This window comes from Limanda limanda, chromosome 1 (genome assembly GCF_963576545.1).
Source record: "Limanda limanda chromosome 1, fLimLim1.1, whole genome shotgun sequence".
In the NCBI taxonomy this organism is placed as follows: Eukaryota; Metazoa; Chordata; class Actinopteri; order Pleuronectiformes; family Pleuronectidae; genus Limanda; species Limanda limanda.
Window position 1 is genome coordinate 23,644,840 of NC_083636.1, and position 19,526 is coordinate 23,664,365.

Genomic DNA, 19,526 nt, shown 5'->3' on the forward strand with positions numbered 1-19,526 from the left:
TGTGTGAATTTATTCATGTACGTGTCAGTTTCTTAAACACTGTTCACACCTGGCAATTAAATGTGTCCAAGATGATCACAGGCCCAGGTGGGAAAGCAAATAGCATCCTGGATATGATTATGACATCTTATGACTTGGATGACTCTCAGAGTTGGTCTGGTCTGCTCATGCTCATTTTTGTTTTAGCTATGTGACCGTAAATGTGTCCAGAGCCTCAATGAAGGGCCTTCTCAGCTGATGTCTGTGTATGACAGATTCTGAAATTGCATTAGTTCTGTTTGTCCACAACGTCAGACATTTTTGAAAAGCCCATACATGTAAGGTGACTCACAGTTTACTAAGTCTTTGATTGGCCTGCTTTTGATTGCAAGTTGAAAGTAAAAGGATTAAAATCCTGTTGGGTTGGAAGCTGCCGTTAAGAGAAAGCATCTTGCTGCTGCTGTCACTCATGTTTTCACTCACTTCCTCCCACGATCCTTGAAAATGCAAAAAATTCTTCTGCATACGAACGCTACGATCTTGCACATTTATTGCCATAGTCAGTGCAGTAGAGATCATTTGAGCCATTGGAGTTTGGGGAAGTAGAAGTGAGTTCCCATCGATACCAGCACTTGAGCAATCGTGAGTCAATCTCAGCTGTCTATCATGACCTTTACCCCATTTTCATAACAACATCAAATAACGAATTGAAACCAAATGTATCTGATTATTAGCACTTGAACAAACATCAGTTGATAAAAACTACCTCAAATGACAGAAACCATGATTGTGATATTTACGTTTAAGGTTGTTCCATGTCCCATCTACTAACATGGAAGAAGCAGTATAGCAGCCCGCCGCAAAGTAGACATCAAGACACTTTGGCTTCACTTTTCGGAAGTCGTCATGTCGTCCATAATGGTTCCAACTTCTGAATCAGCAATGCATGGAGCGGGTTCTAGGTTAGGCACCAGCGCAGCTTCAATGGAAACCGGCTAATTGCCACTAATTCTAAATATACTGTCAAGATGCATTTAGGGAAATGTAGTATCCACAGTTTTTGGAGCTGTACCCTGAGTCAGGCCATTCCTCTGCCTCTGCTGAACTGATTTGGAAAAATCTTTTATTTATTTATTTTTGTCTCTGGTAAATCCTTCATGCTTGATGGGAAAATAGCATTAAATCAGTGGAATTACCCTTTAATGTGAAAGTGTTTCTCCCACTCAGGCTTTCCCCATTCTCACTTCCTCGGCATACACCTCCCACTCTCTCTGCCATTCCCTCTTACTCATCCTGATTCTGTCCCACAACCCCCACCCAGCCTCCAGTGGGCGGTTTGCGCACATGTCCGCCCCTCCTCTCCCATAGTGGCTGCATAATAGTGGCCGTGGAATGGATTTGAACTTGCAACCAGAGCTGAGAGGTGGAAGAGGTCCGGACATCAGACGTCTGTGTGAGAGGAGCCGCTGCACCACAGGGAACAAACCTCCGGGACTTTCGTTTGCAGAAAGTTTTCACTGATAACCCGGACACAAGCCAGCTGGATTTTCTGACTTTTTAAAAAAAGTGTTAAAAAGGTAGGATATTTTATTATTACAAAATTTGTATTTAATTTCCTGTTGAGGTTTCGGGCACAGAATCTAGTGTAACTGGTTTTCAGAAAGGAACATGAAGCTGATGCTCCGGTGTGCGCGTCTCTCCTCCACAGGAGCAGCAGAGCTTGTGGGTGGGCAGGAATGTTCCCACACTGATAATAGGGAATGATGAGAGACGTGATAAGTTGGGACCAGTTTGGGCCGTTTACATCCACTGATAAATTCACCACGTTATGTGTTGATTGGCTTTATCACCACAGCGATGCGGGCATCTGGTTCATTGTCTGACAGCTGTGACCGCACACATCTGTTCCCTTTGCTCCAGTGTCATTAATGTCACATAAAACAGAATATTAAATTAATCTATGTAGAAAAACATGCTCCATAGATCATTTACTGTAGTAAAAATTTAAATACACCACTTGAAACCGTTCTGAATGCACAGTTTGCCTTTGTTGATGATATTCAAATACTTCAAATACAAGTATCAAAAGTATTCACTCTGCAGACATGCTTATTTCAGAGTGTAAAATCATCAAATACAGTATTGTGTTGTAGCTGGGGACTGATTTGATTTGCTTCATGTTGCTGGTTAGTTAATCATGTTTTGTATCCAAACCCTGAAGTTGCAAAGTGCAGAGTAATTAAAGTATATATGATAAAAACCTTGGTGGAGTAGAAATATGAAACAGTTTAAAGTGAAAATACTCAAGTAGAGCAAGTATTTCAAAACCAATAGAGCTTGAGTAAAAGTACTGTATACTTTCCTCCACTGTCACTAGGTACACTGTGCTGTTATAAACCCTGAATCATATGGAGCTGCTCAGCTCTTTCAGTTATGTTTCCCCATTATAGGGCGGACAAAAAAAACACCTCTGTGTTACCATGACAACCAGTGGAAGAACGACTCAGATCTCCAGAAGTCATTTACTCAACAGGAAATTACTGATTCATTGTTTGTCTTCTTTACTCAAGTAAAGACGCTAAAGTCTAAAGTGGCAGACAATAGAAAAGCCTGCATTCAACTGAATTTGTCATTCTTTTACTGTTTTTTCCCTGACACTGAACTGAAGTAAATTTGTCATCATTCACTGAATTCTCCATATTTTTCCGCAGATTGTTTTGAGATGTTTCCTCATATCCTCACATACCTGCTGTGTCTGGTGTGGCTGTGTTCTGCTCGTCCTCAACCAGGTGAGTCACCTGTTGCCAAAAACAATGGGACTGAAGCCTAAAACCGAACTTTGTCCCCACTCATCAGTTTTTCTTTTCTTTCCTCATGCACCTCTTACGTAGGCCTAATAACACACATGCCAGGTAGCAGGTCCAAGACCGACAGTGGAAAGAGATTAATGCTCCAGCACACGAGGACACATTCACTCTGATTTGGAAATCTGTTCTGAACATGTGTTTTCCAGTAATCACACTCTCACTATGTATAGTTTCTTGCATCTTGCAATCAGACTGTGGAAGCCAGAGTCTGATTACTGTGGCCTTTGCTGCCAACATTGAAAAGCCAAACTTCCATGGCCCTGAAAAATCATCCAATGTGTTAATTATACTATATCATTGCTTATCCTTAAGGGTCACATTGAGCCTAAAGTGGGTTACACTCTGGAGAGGTCGCCAGGTTTGGCATGTGGACCCCGTTCAGATCTGGTATTATCTGTCCTGGGTGATACAGACAGTGCTTAGGACGAGTGTGAACCCACCCTAATGGATGTTGAGATCCAATCCCAAAGACATTTACAACTCAAATTCACAAGAGTATTTGGATCCTGCAATCACATACTCAGCGTCCTGTTTTCTACACTTTTTTGCAGGGGCACTGTTGCTGCATCCTGGGTTTAGGACAAAAATAATTATTATTGATTTAAAGAAATGCAAATAAGCCAGAGTGTTTTTTTTAATCTCTGATAGCAGGATGATAATCGGAGCAGGCAGACCATTGTCCAACACTGATACAGCAGGGAGGAAAAAGGTCTGGCTAGGCAACACTAAAGAAAAGGAAACATCCACAAATACTTACAGAAATCATACATACAATATGGAAGTTTGTTTATGATTATTATCTTGAATTGTTCCTCAATATTAGCGTTTGGCTGTCAAAAAGGAATTCCATATTTATTTTTAGAATAATACATTTTTGTTCAGCTTACAAGTCAATTTAAATTGTATCCTCATTTCTTTATATATAGACAGTCTTTACATTTTAAAATGTACTGGTGCGTTTCTCTGGGCTGTAGCACTGAAGTTTGTGAGCATGCAGTACCATTTTGACCACCAGGGGCCCCTCTGAGTAAGTTTAACATATTTTGATGCATTAGGGTGGTAGAAGATGTCTTTTAGACATTGTCATTGTCAGGAAAGACGAACGGTATATTAGTTTGCAGTATATCACTTATACTTCTCAACCGATTTACATGAAATATTGCGGACGGGTGGGACATGACTTTTGGGCTGATCTTGATCACAGGGAAGATATAACAATTTGTTTCCACTTTCTTAAACATTGTGATTTAGGTCATTTTACTCCCATTTATTTTTTAGTGAATAATTATTGATCTGGATTTTGCCATTACATTTTTTTTTGTCTTTATTCGACTGCCTACCCTGGACAAACAAATCTACAAAACTGAAATAATTGACGATTTCGTTCAATTTTTTTTAATAGTTATCTATCTCTTTCTCACAAATTTCAACTTTATTTCCTACCAATGCATACATGAACTAGCATTCCCACTAAACGAACTACAGTGGTCTGTTTTTTGCTCAGCAAGGCGTTGTCTCTGCTGTCGGCTGAAATATCTCAGAAACTGTGTAATGGATTTTTGTGACATTTGTTTCTGACATTCATGCTCCCCTTCAGAATGAACTGTAAAAATTCTGGTGGTGTTCTGATTTTTTATCTAGCGCCATCATCAGGTCAAGATTTTGATGTGTCCTATATTTCGGTTTATGATTCTGTATATTAACAAAATCCCCATCCTCACCAACCTCCTATGTACTTTGTGTTTAGTGCTAATTAGCAAATCCTAGCTTTCTAAAACACAAGACTAAGATGGTGCACACAGTAAATATTATACCTTCTAAACATCCGTATTTCGTTATGCTCATATTAGCATTTGAATCAACGGCCTCACAAAAACTTATTTGGAACAGTTCTGATCATATATTTCATTATGAATACTTCAGATTAACATGACTTTTTCTAGGCCTCCTCCTTTAATATACACAACTTTTATATGCACAGCCTATTCTCTCATGTATTTTCCTTCTTAAAATGTCGATTGGGAGAGTACATTTCTACTTTGACAATTCATAATTTAACAGCTTGTAGGAGTCTGTATGATTGATTTGGGTTTATGGCTAAAATATAGGTTTTATATTTTTTCTAGCACATAACAGCACAGTTTTTGCGATTCACCCACACAGTACAATGCATCTATTTACACTGAGAAGGGGAAAGGACACTTCAACGTGTGGAATGGGGACAACTGGATTAAACCAGTGACCTTCTGGTTAGAGGATGATGGATCCCCAACCCCTGAGCTCAGTTTTTTGGAAAAAAATTGACAGCTAAACTTAAACATTTCTTTTTAATGAGTGAAAATGACAAATGAAAACAAACTAACATAAAACTTTTCAGACAACTACGAGTGTGACTCTTGATATGACGTCAACAGATCTAGACAGTAACTGTGTATTACACCATTATGACACAAAGACACACACACTCATGCAGGATCCTGTTTTCCAGCCCCACCACACTCAGTGAGAGTGGAGAAGAACTCACCTGCAGCCGGCTCTCTGTCGGGCCGAGTGGTGCTGCCATGTCACTTCTCCATGATGCCAGATTCTCCCAGCAGCTTGACATACACTCCCTCACCCGCCACACACACCTCTACACCTGGACCTCTCCTCCCTGCCGACGCTCCTCACACTGAGGAGCAGCTGAGAATCAAGTGGACAAAGCTGGAAGGAGAGGGAGAGAGGGTGGTGCTGGTGGCCCAGGCAGGGTTGGTCAAAGTGGGGCCAGAATACAAGAGCAGGGTGTCTGTGCCCAGTCACCCGCTGTCAGTCGGGGACGCCTCTCTGATCATAGGGAAGCTAAGGGCCAGTGACGCGGGACTGTACCGCTGTGAGGTGATGCATGGGATGGAGGACACTCAGGACACTATAAGCCTTAATGTCACTGGTGAGTCAAGCAAACACACACACACACACACACACACACACACACACACACACACACACACACACACACACACACACACACACACACACACACACACACACACACACACACACACACACACACATACACATACACACATACATATACACACAGCCAATTGTTCACTTTTATTGGTCACATTAACAGTCCATGTTAAGAGTCTACAAACTGGTTCATTGCCTGAATCCAGATGTGGAAAGCTGGTAGAGAGTTCACTGATGCTTTCAGAGAAGGAGGCTCTGTCCTAAATAATGATTCAAACTTGTGCACATGCTGTTTTCATAAAATCTGCACAGACAAAGAGTTTTACATTATGAATGGTTCAGATAACTACTGATTATTATAACTATTCTGTGTGTAGTGAAAGGGACAGGGATATACAGGTAATACTCGTTTTCTGCAGTAACACAGTTGTCTGTTCATCCATGGGTACATTGTAAACAGCCATTCAGACATTTTTAATTGTGACTGTTTTCTAAAATATAAAGGCATATTTACTGTCTCAAAAATCACCCGACTGAAGTGGTAGGCCACAGTGTAACTCACTGCTTCCAGGGCACCCTTAGGTTTCCTGGTTACATACAAAGAATAATTACAGCTCTTATAACAATAAATCAAGTTTTTCTATTCGGTATTATTGATAGATATTAGTGTAAAACCTGTGGATTACACCAAAGATTTGTCCCAGACAGAAATTAGATAGCTCCAGCCACAGAAAGTCCAATCATTACACAACAGAACAGGGAAACATAAACCAGTCCGCTATTTCAGCTGTAATCCTCAGACTACATGTCCCTGTTGTCCCGTGTCATTAGCTCCTTTATTTTCAGCTGGAATCTGTGAGGATATCCTGGCAGAGCTGCAGGAGGATGTGAATAGATGACTGAGCTGGTAAATGGAGAGTTGTTTATCGCTCATAGGGGGCATCTTTGTCAGCAGCTGCTGGACAAAGCTCTCTGTTCAGTATTAATGTGGAATCTGTGTAAATGTCTGAGAGCAAGGGTTTGCTCAGTAGATGGATAATCATTCTCAGAACGCTTTGGGGTTTCCACTGGATATTCTATACTGAAGGTCCAAACACTGTCTGTCCTGAAAGGAAACCCCTCTTATAAAAAAAGGCTACTGTACTTCTTCTTATCCAGCAATACTGAAGTAGATCTAAAGCTTTTGATCAATCATATCCTGACTAGCCAATAGGTTAATCAAGATAATCAATCAGTGGAAATTTTGACAATGAATTAATTGTTTTCTTAAATATAAATTTTTTCTGTCACAAATTGATTTTCTTAATTGAAGTTAATAACATTTCTACTTAGTGTTGGTACAATTAATACAACAAATACACCACAAGCATAAAAATAAACAAATAATATCTAAATAAATGAATAAAAAAGAGATGACTCAGTAACAATTACAGATAGGACACAAACAACACACCAAATGAATCATCATGTTGCTCTGCGACTGCAGCCCTCGTCACTGCACATATTTATTATATTGTTTATCATTTGTGTCCAGGTGTCGTGTTCCACTACAGAGCCAACATCAGCCGCTACACCCTGGATTTCCCTGGAGCTGTGGAGGCGTGTCATGCTGTAGATGCCTCCGTCGCTACACCAGAACAGCTGAAGGCTGCTTTTGAGGACGGCTTGGACCAGTGTGATGCAGGCTGGGTCGCCGACCAGTCAGTCAGGTGTGTTTAAAAATGATTATTTGTCATTGTGCTGGAAGTCGTTTTCAGAGAACATAAGGTTTGTTAGGACTTATACATTGACAGAAAAAACTTGATATGGGGATTTGCTCTTAAATTCTGTGCAATGCTTTTTATAGATATCCAATCAACGTGCCCCGTCATGGCTGTGCAGGTGATCTGATGAGCAAGCCAGGAGTGAGAACATACGGCATCCGACCCCCCACTGAGAAATATGATGTGTACTGCTTTGTAGACAAAATTCACGGTAAATTCACAACTACATTTCACAAAAGAGTGGGAGCAGATAGCTAGCCACAATTTATTGATCAGAAACAGTTTATCTAGCTCTCCAGTGTGTGGGTGCAGGATTCGTTTATTGACCCAAATGCTAAAAAATAAACTGAATCAGTCAACGCCATCAATCAGTATTTAATACTGATATTGATACCACAGTAGGACTTGAAGGTTTTTAAAGGTTTAATGTGAAATGTGCTGGTCTCAGCCATCCAGACTATGTGCTCAACTTTGGAGGCATCTTACACTGACAGGAATCAAGTAACAGATACATATTTTCTGAATCCACCTGGTTCTGCGACTTTTTGCCTGATTTTTCTCCCTTTTTTCTGTATAGTGCAAAAGTTTATTGTCTTATTGTTTGGCTGAGTCATATTTATGGCTATTTGCTTCTCATTTGGTCTTAACACACTCTTTGTGTCTACATTTTCTCCTTATTGTTTGCATTTCATGCAGCACTTCCCTCCAACGATCACATTGGTTTGTTTACTGCGCCTTTTGTAAAATATGATTTTTTACCTTTGTTTATATTTCTTAGATGCTCCACTCCATGTTTTTTCTTTTCTCCACTTCTCCACTCAAGGTCTTCTGGTTTCATTGTGGGGCTTTTGACCATATTGCATGCTATTTAGTAGCAGCAGCAACAGAATCTGTCCAAGTCCACTTTTGAGTAAACAAGTCATAAAAGTGCCCTGAATAATGACAAGTTTGAAAATGTGTGACATAGTCAAAAGCTCCACAAACAGCAAATAAGGGGGCCATGACTGGAGATTGCTTTAAGATCTTCTCTCTGCAAGGTCAAGATTGATCTGTTAAAGTGCAAAAAAATTCTTAAGTATACTTTGGTTTAATGTAAACAGCTTCCATACATTGTAAAAGTGCTTTTACACCACCAGACCTTTGACTAACTTTAACTTTCTGCTTTGTCTGAAGGTGAGGTCTTCTACCCTCCATCTATTAGCGTTAAAGTCACCTTGCAGCAGGCAAGAGAGGAGTGTGAGAAACACGATGCCGTGTTGGCGTCACCTGGTCAGTTGTTTGCAGCCTGGAGGGCGGGGCTGAACAGATGCGACTACGGTTGGCTGTCTGACGGCAGCGCCCGCTACCCCATCACCCTCCCCAAGCCTCAGTGTGGAGGGGGCCAGCTGGGCGTTCGCACACTGTACAAGTACGAAAACCAAACTGGCTATCCAGACCCCTCGGAGAAGCATGGACTTTTCTGCTTCAAGGGTAAGAATGAAAGCCACAGCTCCTCTAACATAACATAATAAATAATCACAGTTGTATAAATGATGTAAATCAGCAAAACTTTACAAACGTATTCTTTAAATGAACTAGTTTGTCCAACAAGGTCTAAAATAATGTTCCCTTGAAGGCAGGAAGAGGAGCATGCACAGCCATCTAAGGCTTTCACATGTTTTTAAGGCTTTTAGAGTTTTGGTTTGCACTATTTCCTGAAGAGTTGAAGTACTGCAGTGTTTTTTTAGCCATTTTGGCTTATGTCCCCTAAAAGGTAAGGCAATGGATGCTAGTAAGCAGAGGGATTTTCTATTGGCTCAGATTAAATTCGAGTTTTTGAATTTTAAGAAGTCCTGATTAAGTAAAACTCATCAGGGTCCCCATAAAGTCTGGAAGAGTATGTGTTCCTTTCTTTTTTGTCCTGTGAATCATCTTGAGACTTTTAAAGCAACCAAGGACAGATGTCTCTCATGAGTTTATTATTTGAACTGAAGTTAGACAAAAAATTTAAGAAAATGAAGATTTATAAGAAAGGATATAATATAGGAATAAAGACAAACAGCTTTTAAATATAGTTTATTCAATAAAAACTAGGTTAAATAAATAAATACATTTAGGCTGACGCAGCTCTAGACTGATCCATAAGTTAAAATCACTGACACATACATGACACATGAAGTCAGAAGATAACTGACTTCATAAACGGAGAGGTGTGCTATGGCTACAAGCACACTACAATCTGCAGTCGCTTAAAAGCAGTTGAGCGTAAAGACGAGGAAACACAGAGGGATGAGAGACAACAAACAGTATTAAAACCCAAACAAGAGAAGAATGAACCTCCCACTACCCTGTTTATGGTGGAGCACCTTTTTTTTATGAGGGGAAAAAACCAACTCCCTGCACTCTCACATAGATACTGCAGAAAATGGACAGGTCCCTAATGCTTCACAGCTGGACCCTGCCCAAACACACACACACACACACACACACACACCAGACACATACACACACACACACGCACACAAATACAGATTGACAGACAGAATGACACAGGGAGGAGAAGGTGGAAAAGTGGGGGATTGCAGAGCTAGTTGTCCCATAAGTAACATCATCGTTAAAAAGCACTCAAAATACAAACCTTAAAAAGAGAGGTCAGCTCAGTGTTTGCAGTGTATAGTAGATATGCAGCAAAGGAACTGATTCTCTGAGTATGATGCTTTACAGATGATATAATTACAAACAGTCTCATGTCTGGCAGCGTCAAGGTACTTTCTGGACTGTGTGATGTTTTCTGCCAAGCATTAAGTGAGGTGGCAGAGCTGCAGGAGAGAGTTAATGTACAGAGAAGTGACAGTATGAGGACAGACCCCAGCCCAGCCAGATGAATGCAGCTCGGCAAACACATGACATCATATCTGGGCAGGGCCGAACACGCAGCCAGGGTCGTGGTGCGAAAGACCAGAGCAGAATACGAAGAATCCACAGAGTCTGCAGGCCAGTCAGCAGTAAACACCATTAGTATGTTCCACAGTGGAAGAAATACTCAGATCCTTTACTCAAGCAACATATTAAAACAATGTTTAACTGTTTACTTACAAGTAAAATCTAAATCTCAATTAAAAGCAAAGGAATGGACCCGAGCAGCTAAGTTCCATTGTACCATTACAAAAGAAACAAAGTTGCAACTGCACCAGAGGGAATGGAAGATGGCCCTCCTATTGTTTTATTGCATGTTACACCCAAAATACACCCATGATCTATAGATACCAAGTAAAAACCCTTTGAGCCGCAAAGTGGATTTGGAAACAAACCAAATGCATTTGTTCCATGATGTTAACATTCAAGCCGTAGACCTCTTGAAAGTGAAACAACTAGACAATGACTGTGTTTGAACCTGTTGTCTAGCTATCAATATTGTATCATATTTAAAAATTCCAAAATAACACAAAAGATGGGTGAATAAATGATGACATGCCATGACTCACGCATCACGTATGTAGGACCATTGCTTTTGAATAATCCAAATATGTTGGTAAGCAGGTTTAATCTAAGATTAAACATGTCATTTAAATATCGGTTATCAAATGTTTGAATGTTATATCCTATTCTGTGAAGTAGCAGTATTTGAATAGCATTAAAATGGAGATACTCAGGCACAAGTACATCACAATCACACGTAATACTTAAGTAAATCTACTCAGTAACTTTCCTCATGCTGGTAGGAAGAGTTGGAGGAAGTGTGGAAGAAGGGAACCCCACCTACCCCTCACCCCATCCATCCTTACGAAGGAGAGTCAATTACATCTCGTTTATTGGAGCATTATGTCAGTGACGTTCAAAGCCCGCTGCTTACTCCCAAGACACTAACTACATGAACTCAGCACTTAGACACACACAAAGCACAGCATTGTATGTGTGTTTGGGACCCAGGTTTCCTGTCTTTTCTCATATGGTATGTATTCCACATAATGAGATAGAAATCTTCACTAAGCATCGGACTATTTTGAAGAGGTCTTTGCAAGAAAAGCCTTGTGGTCTGCTCGGAGTTGTGACTAGTGTTTGTTTAGAGTAGAAAGAAGAAGATGGATTTAAGTTTTAGGGAGGGATTAGTGTATGTCGCTCTCTGGACAACATTTCCTGAAACAATTAGGCTTTCAGTCACTGTTATTTTTCTGACACCATGGCTCTGTCGTCATGTTTCAAAAATCAAAGCTGCTACATTTCCTTTTATAGTCTGCTGTAAGATAACAGCAGTCCTACAGCAGCATGATTAGCATTTTCCAGATAGTGCCAGTTTCTTTTTAGAATGAGTCATGATAATACTGATTCACTGGGCAAACATCTCTTCTTGGATATAGCTGAAGGGGGCTGTTTTCTAAAGAGCCAGACTGTAGCCCACTCTTGACAGATTTGGGAATAATCTACACTGCTGTGGAGCATTTCCCAAAGAATACGTTGTTGATTATTCCACGGTTATTATTATCTCGATATGTCAGTATAGTTTTTGGCAGAAACCTTTTTGGTGTGACGTACCCAGTCAGACATCAGAAATGTGATACTCAGCCTTTTGCATATACAGTACATGATGTGACGGTCACAAATATCAGAGAGAACTTCAAGATATCATTCACTCGGACATTCATAAAAATTTGTTACGCAGACAATTCTCAAAAATCGGAACTAGCCAGATGTATGAATCAGCAGTTTGGGACTCCAGAGGGTTAATTACAGTCTAAAAATCATAAATTAATTATTCTAATCAATTTAAAGTTTTTGGGCTATTTTGCTTCCATAACATGTCTTTCAGACTAGTGGAAACAAACATTTCGAATTCACTTTTTATATCACAATAGAAATCTTTAAAGGCCGTTTTCTTTTAAATGCCAGAATCTCTACTTCAGTGTCACCTACATTCACTAAACACAGCAGTTTTATTCCTGTCTATAATCCAGAGTTCTTTCATGGTGTCCGTTGTATTTATCATTCATATCTTAATTTATATATTTTTTAGACCCCTAAAACATGGCAAAAGTAGATTTTCTAATTATGCTATCCAAAATTGTTTCTGTAAAAACATTTGGTTCTGAAAAATGTCTTTCTTACCTGTGCGTATCCCTGTCAGGAAATATTGCAGATGATGTTACCTGACTCACAGGTCTCTCTCTTCAAGTCTTGGATGGACATAAAACTCTCCTGGTTTTAATCAGTATAAGACATGAGCAACTGTTTATGAAGATATTTCATTTTAAAAAGTCTCTGAGGTACTTGAAATCCTGTGGTGCGCTTCAGCAGGAACCATCTTATCACACAGCTTCAGTTTCTATAACATACGCAGCAAAGTCAAGGTGAAGATATAGTGCTTTTGATGAATATAGTGACTATGGCAACATGTTTTCCTGATATGTAACTAGAAAGTTTAAGTTTTAAGTTTAACCAAACTAAACTAAACTGAAATGACTGTAACATTTATCAAGTGAGACCCATGTTTCTGTAAAGGTAAGATGGAAATGCTTTTCTCTGTTTCTCTCTCTTACAGCCTATCTACCAGAGCCGACTACCATGAGCCCAGCGACGACTCCAGCTGTGACGAAACCTCACGAGCCAACATACGATCCCCACACTACAACACTGTGGCCACTCTCAGACCCTGAAAGGGCTGAAATTCAAACAAGAAGACCAGAGCCGGCTGCATACTCTCCAACAGAGAGGCCACACACAGCCTCACCAGATCAACCTGGGGCCCTCCACGCCTCCCCCCACACCACAGCTTCAGTGAACCCCACTCCCATCTTAGACTACGATGATGTTCAAAGTTTCGACATCAACAAGGTGGAGTCTGTACCAGTTAGAGGAGACGTTGTGGTCCCCATGGAGCTCCCTCCCTTACCCACCCTCCTCTCCCAGACTGATCAACTTGACATCTCCCAAGGGCGGGAGTTGGGGGGCCAGGTGGGGTCAGGCCGAGGTGAGAGCGGGCAGGGAGGCAGCGGTGACGACGGCTCCAGTCGGGCTGAGGCAGGAGCAGTGGTGAGCCCATCACAGGTGTCGGCAGAAGCTGTATCAATACCGAGTGAGCTTCTAGAAACGACCACTGGGCCGGAGCTGAGCGTGGAAACCACATTGAGACCATCACAGCTTCCAGAGATCACCCCACAGCATGCTGGCCCAGAGGTGCTCTCCCCAGAGGTCGTCAGCCCGGAGCCGGGTCTCCCTGTTGGTAGTGGAGATGATGGACGAGAAGATCCTGCCGTGGTTTTTAAAGAGGACGTCACAACTAGAGCGACGCACACTTTTGACCTTGACCAATCGCTGTCCATTCCTGCTGTCAGTGGAGAGTCATCAGCCAAACCCCCATTCCATTTCATCTTCATCAATGTGCACAGCCAGAATCAGTCAGGTAAGCAAGTCTTTTGGTTGTTTAATAGCTTCCCTCATTTTGCAGCTGATCACACACACTATATTGATTTTTGATTGGGAGTTTCCAATTCAATCCTATTTTTTTATTACAGAGAATATGGTTCAAAGCTGCTTTAAATATTCATACAATGGGACAAAACCATATCGGTCACTTGGGTTGTAACTTAGGCAACTGCAGTGTTATTTTTAGTAAAACCTACCTCACTAGGAGTGCTACTTCATATTTTTAAAAGATCTATGGACTAAACAATAAATATGCAATTAACGTTCTCCAAAGTAGGTGTTAGTAGGCACCTATTTCTGAGCTGTTGACTGAACCATGCTAGCTGTATCCCTCTGCTGAGAAAGTAGCTACCGGTACTTTCCTTTAAAAGATTTTGAACATACTCAATTTTTGAAGAGATTTTATGTCTGTCTCCACAATGGAAACCTATATTTGTTCGTATGTGACCTGCAGGACATTTCCCACTGCACATTTTTTCAACCGTCTTGGGCTTTGGGACCCAAAAGTTCCACGTGAAATATGAAACCGCTGGGTCTTTTTCTTTCAGAATGACCTCATGTTTAGTCACCGTGTGTTGTCGGGGACTAAACAGTAATCTGCTCAATCTGATTTAGTGTTGTTTGTTGTCCTCATAGGAAAAAGCTAAGGGTTTTGTTACCTTTGTATTTGTGCACACTCACCATCACACACACACGCATGCACAAACACACATACACACACATACACACACACACACACACACACACACACACACACACACACACACACACACACACACACACATTCATATTGTTTGCAGAGCCAGATGTGGAAAGTTATGAAGTCAGTCATCTACACTTGGCCAGTTTTGTAGCTTAACATGATGTAAACACATCACAGCGCCTCCCGTGGGAAAGCAGTGGAGGCCCATGAACAGTCAAATATATCACAGCAAATCTGTCTTTAGCTTCACCTTTCTGTCTTTTTCTCACACACAATGATTCTCTGGTGGTCCGATGGAGTGATTGGCCTCTGTTCCCTTTGGCGGGCATGTCTATAGAGCTGTGTGTTAAAGTTCAGGTTTAAATTTCTGTCAAAAGAGCTGGAAACAAAACACTGAGTTGACCTCACTGCCTTTTTGCTTTCAGGAGCTGCCTGAAAGTCTGTAACCAACAACCTTTCCAAAATCCTCAACAGTCTCTTTCTTTCCCCATATTTTATTTGTTGTATCCCCACCATGGAACAATGCAAGAAGGCGTCCAATAGGCATACACCCCGGGGACCTGAGGTTTTCAGGGGACCCTAAAGCTTGATCCTCCGGTTAAAGTGACTGTTATAAACATTTATTCCTGAATAGTCCAAGTACTCAATGAAAAAACAGGGAAATCCCAATCATTTTCGAATCCTTAAATATTAATATTATTAGTAATATGGAGTCTGCTTGTCTGATCTGCCACTAAAAAATATTTTCAGAAGTATTTTCCTAATCAGTTGGTTAATAATTCTCTTAAACCAAAATTGCAGAAAATAACATAAAAAAGCAATTTGAACTCCGCAGTTGGACGTTATCTGTTTCAAGGGTTTATTTCATTTGACCAATTGTCCAAAACCCAAGATGTAAAATGTATCTCACATAACAAAGAAAAAAGTCAATGCTTCACATTTAAGAAGCTGGAATCATCAAAAACAAATCTGCAGATTAAACCGGAATGATAATGAAAGGGACTTCTTATCAGTGTTTCAGGTTTGCAATTTTACTGTACAATATTATATGGAGTAGTACAATTATTGGAGGATGGAATGACAAACATTTCAGTCAAATATTTTGTTTTGCTCAATGTTAAAGATATTATAAAAAAAACAACAACAACAACAACTATAAATGGTCCTTAACTTAGTCATTCTGGGCTTGTTAGGGCCCTAAAATCATTAAATTCACCCCTGTATCGACTAAGACCTCCCCCTACCACCCCATCCACAGCCAAGTGGTGCCATCTCTACTAGTTGTATTTGTTATTGAAATGTTAAAGGCCGTTTCAATCACATGAGGCCCACCGGCTCACTGTTTCCTCGAACTTGAGGAAATTGGAAAAACTGAAGCTGTGATTGTTTTGATGTTAAGTCTCTCCTCTTCCATGAGGTATCAAGTTTTGAGTTCCACGGAAACTTTTTAGACATTGGGCAACACACTGAGGCAATTGCAACCGGTGAGATTGGTTCAGTTTAAAGACTAGCCCACTGACTGGTCACAGTGTTATGTCTCTGCTCGTCCTCCCAAAGTAACTGATACAGTAACTAAACTCAGGTGTGTGCTCCCACAACACAGTTTTCATGTGTTTCATGTGTACAATGACGTCTAACTGAGGAGAGACAAGCATTCATTGTCTGAGAGCAGCCCCTGGCACCAACTGACCTGAATCATAAGCAACACAAACCTGACTGTTTACCGTCCAGCTATGCACTTTGGCTCATTTTAATCAACATCAGAAATTAGCTACTTTTGGATCCTGGAGTGCAACCACTGATATATAGGGCTGAGAAAAGATAAGCTGTTTTAAGGGCTGGTTATTGAACTTTATGCATTATCTTGCCAAGTATTAGGGTGAGGAGAGCCTGTGTGTTAAAAACTAAACCCAGTCAATCACCTTTTATTTTCTTTAACACTTATTTATTTGTTTTGACTTTTAATCTGTTTGTCTCTAGTTGACCGCATCCTGGAATTCTTAAACCAGCCTGGAAACAGCCTCACCGGCTCCGAGTCCCTGTTCCCCCAGATCACTGACCTTTCACATATGACCAGCGAAGCTATCCAGGGCAGCGGAGACATAGACTCCCTCGAGCCCTCACCCATCAACCTGCCTCCAACTGTCAGCTTTTTCAATGGAAAACACGAGGTAGTTGGACCTTTTTCAAGATAATCTTGGGTCTTTCCAACCTGAGTTTATTTTTCGTAGTTTTGTCAGTTGTTTCTATCATTAATGATATTACTATAATATGTGTTCTCGTGTTTTGTCCTTGGGGTTTTCTTGCTGCTTCTTTTGTAGTTTTTATTGGGATTTCAAATGAGTTTAATCAAACAAAATGATAAAGAGATTTTTAGTGCAATAAGAAGAACACCTGAATCAACCTCTGAAGATAAAGTTCTGTGTTATTGTCTAAATTTTTTGTTAAATATTTGTATTTTTATGTCAATGCTCATTACAGTTTGGTTTTGATTTAATCAAAAATGTGACACATTTCCCCAGTGGTTTTGTTTTCAGAGTTGTCAATGGATATTCTTTGTCATAGTGTTTGATGACTCACTGACCGAAGTTGTATTGAATTGAAATAATCCTTTGACGGCTGTTTATCCTGTATTTACCTGTCTTCCTGCCTCTCTGATCTGACCAGGTTACATTTGAGCCAGAGCAGCCAGAGGAAGCTAGAGGGGATCAGTTTGAGACGGCTACTCCTGTTCGAGTAGAAGACATGGAAGTGGAGGAGAAGGAGGACGGGGAAAGCGTGACTCCTTTTGACTACAGTGTCTTAGAAATCCAAACAGAGGCGACACCGCTAGAGGAAACCAGTGATGCAGTCACTCACCCTGCAAATATGTATCCAGATGTAGTAACAGACTCGGACACTGACGTATACAAGGTCCCTTATGTCTTTACAGACCTTGAGAGAGTCCGAACCCAAAAACCAGAACAGACCACCACAACCCCAGACATGCACCATGTCTCATCACCAGCATCCACCACACTATCAACACCAGTTCTCTCTGGTGTCTCCCAGCCTGTCATTGATGTTGTCTCTGCCTGTGAGGACACGCCGGGTTCTCCAAAATGTGACACAGACGCTGCCACACAGGAGGGCTCCGCACATGATGCTTTGCCCACTCCAGCTGCAGACAGCCATTTGGGCATGATGACCGATGAGGCCGAAATTGGGGGAACGGAGTTACCAACTTTAATCCCAGACGCACAATCACAAGAAACCACCACACAGACTCAGAATGAAGACTTTGAAGCATCTGCCTCCGGAGAAGATGAAGCCTCAGGACAAGACCCACCGGAGACACTTGGACTTACCAGCACACACCCACCGATTTATTCGACCCTTCACACCCAGCAGCCTCAACCTGCAGCAGGCACCGAAGTAACACAAGTCCCTGAAGTTTTACAGGCTGTTGACACAGTTATAGAAACAGGCTCAGGTGCAGAGCAGCTGTCTGGAGAGAAGGAGGTTTCTGAGGAACAGCACAATCTGGTTGACCTTCCCAGAGAGGTTGCTGTTACTGTTTTACCAGCTGTGGCGGCTGTTTTAGAGCACACCACTCTCCCTACACACATGAAGGACACAACCTCTGAATCAAGCACATCAAAACCCTTCACACATCGCTCCTCTGCTGTCACAGACAATAAGAAACATCCTGCTGTAACCGCTGTCGCTGCACCCACAACCTCTGATGGCGATGACACTTACCCCACCAACCCTTACAGAGACCAGGCTAAACAGTCCACCACAAGTTCCTATAAGTATGTAAGCCAGCCAATGCTGTCCACCACATTGTACACATTCGACCAAAGTACCGACTCCGTCCCCCAGTGGGCACTGTTCCCCGACCCAGCTGCCACCCCTCTCCCAGATGATGATTTGGTGGATTACGACCAGATTGTCCCTTCTTTGGTGGAGTCGCTGCCTCAGATTCCAGAAGAGACCATGGCCACAGGGGAACCACAGGCTGGCACCGATTCAGTTTACTCTGTGGACGCCAGCACTGTGAATGTCAGAGGTACTGTTCTGGAGCTACTTCAATGTTGTCCTATTTATAGGATGTTTGAGAATGAGGAAAAATCCATAGTTTCCTGAGCCTACAAATCTACCTGTGTCTAAACTCTTCAAATTGTTTGTTTGAAAATAGATACGAATTTTCTGCCATGTTCTAAGACACACATTATTACACAAGTCATTGCCAATCAAAGCCAGGGCTGATTAAGACCTGTGTCTACTGTAGAGTCGTTTAACCTGGGAGTGAATTGCATCCATTCTCACTGCAGATAAAAGTTAGTGGGTGTTAGAGAGGCTTTTTAACCACTGGAAAATGGGTTGAAGAGAAGTTGACATGTCCCAGGTATAGAGTCAACATCTCCACCATTTAATAATCCTTGTAGACATGCAAATGCCCAGAGCAGCCCTGCACTGCAATCTACCTTAGATCTAAGTAGAATCAATTAATAGAAGTATGTTGAAAAGTTTAAGTTATTTCATCACGATAACCTTGTGTGGATGCTTTCTGTGGAACAACTTGCACAAGTAACACATAGGTTGACGTTTCATCACTGCTCATGATGCACTTACTAGGATGTTATTCATGGGTCTTCTTTGCATTGGGCTATTTGTGTAGATCTCCTACCGTGCTCAACTGGTGTGTGTCAGAATGGAGGCTCCTGCTACAAGAGGGGAGCACAAAATATCTGCCAGTGTGCACCTGGATACACTGGGCAGCACTGTGAAACAGGTACACACACATACTACACTTTCGAGCACAGAGACAGAGAACTTTATATTTTTTTTACAAACTGTGCTGACCCCATAGTGACAGATGGA

At 41.3% G+C, this 19,526-nt stretch overlaps 1 protein-coding gene across 1 annotated transcript in view; it reads left to right on the top strand.

The window, feature by feature from the left end:
• The first annotated feature begins 71 nt into the window (after nt 1-71).
• LOC133000708 (versican core protein-like) overlaps nt 72-19,526 on the top strand; it is a 29,490-nt gene continuing 10,035 nt past the window's right edge. The window contains exons 1-11 of the mRNA XM_061070704.1: nt 72-150; nt 2,691-2,768; nt 5,335-5,465; nt 5,529-5,772; nt 7,330-7,504; nt 7,642-7,769; nt 8,732-9,028; nt 13,074-13,934; nt 16,641-16,831; nt 17,328-18,711; nt 19,324-19,437. Coding sequence (XP_060926687.1) covers nt 72-150; nt 2,691-2,768; nt 5,335-5,465; nt 5,529-5,772; nt 7,330-7,504; nt 7,642-7,769; nt 8,732-9,028; nt 13,074-13,934; nt 16,641-16,831; nt 17,328-18,711; nt 19,324-19,437 — 3,682 coding nt within the window. The remainder of the gene's footprint in view (nt 151-2,690; nt 2,769-5,334; nt 5,466-5,528; nt 5,773-7,329; nt 7,505-7,641; nt 7,770-8,731; nt 9,029-13,073; nt 13,935-16,640; nt 16,832-17,327; nt 18,712-19,323; nt 19,438-19,526) is intronic.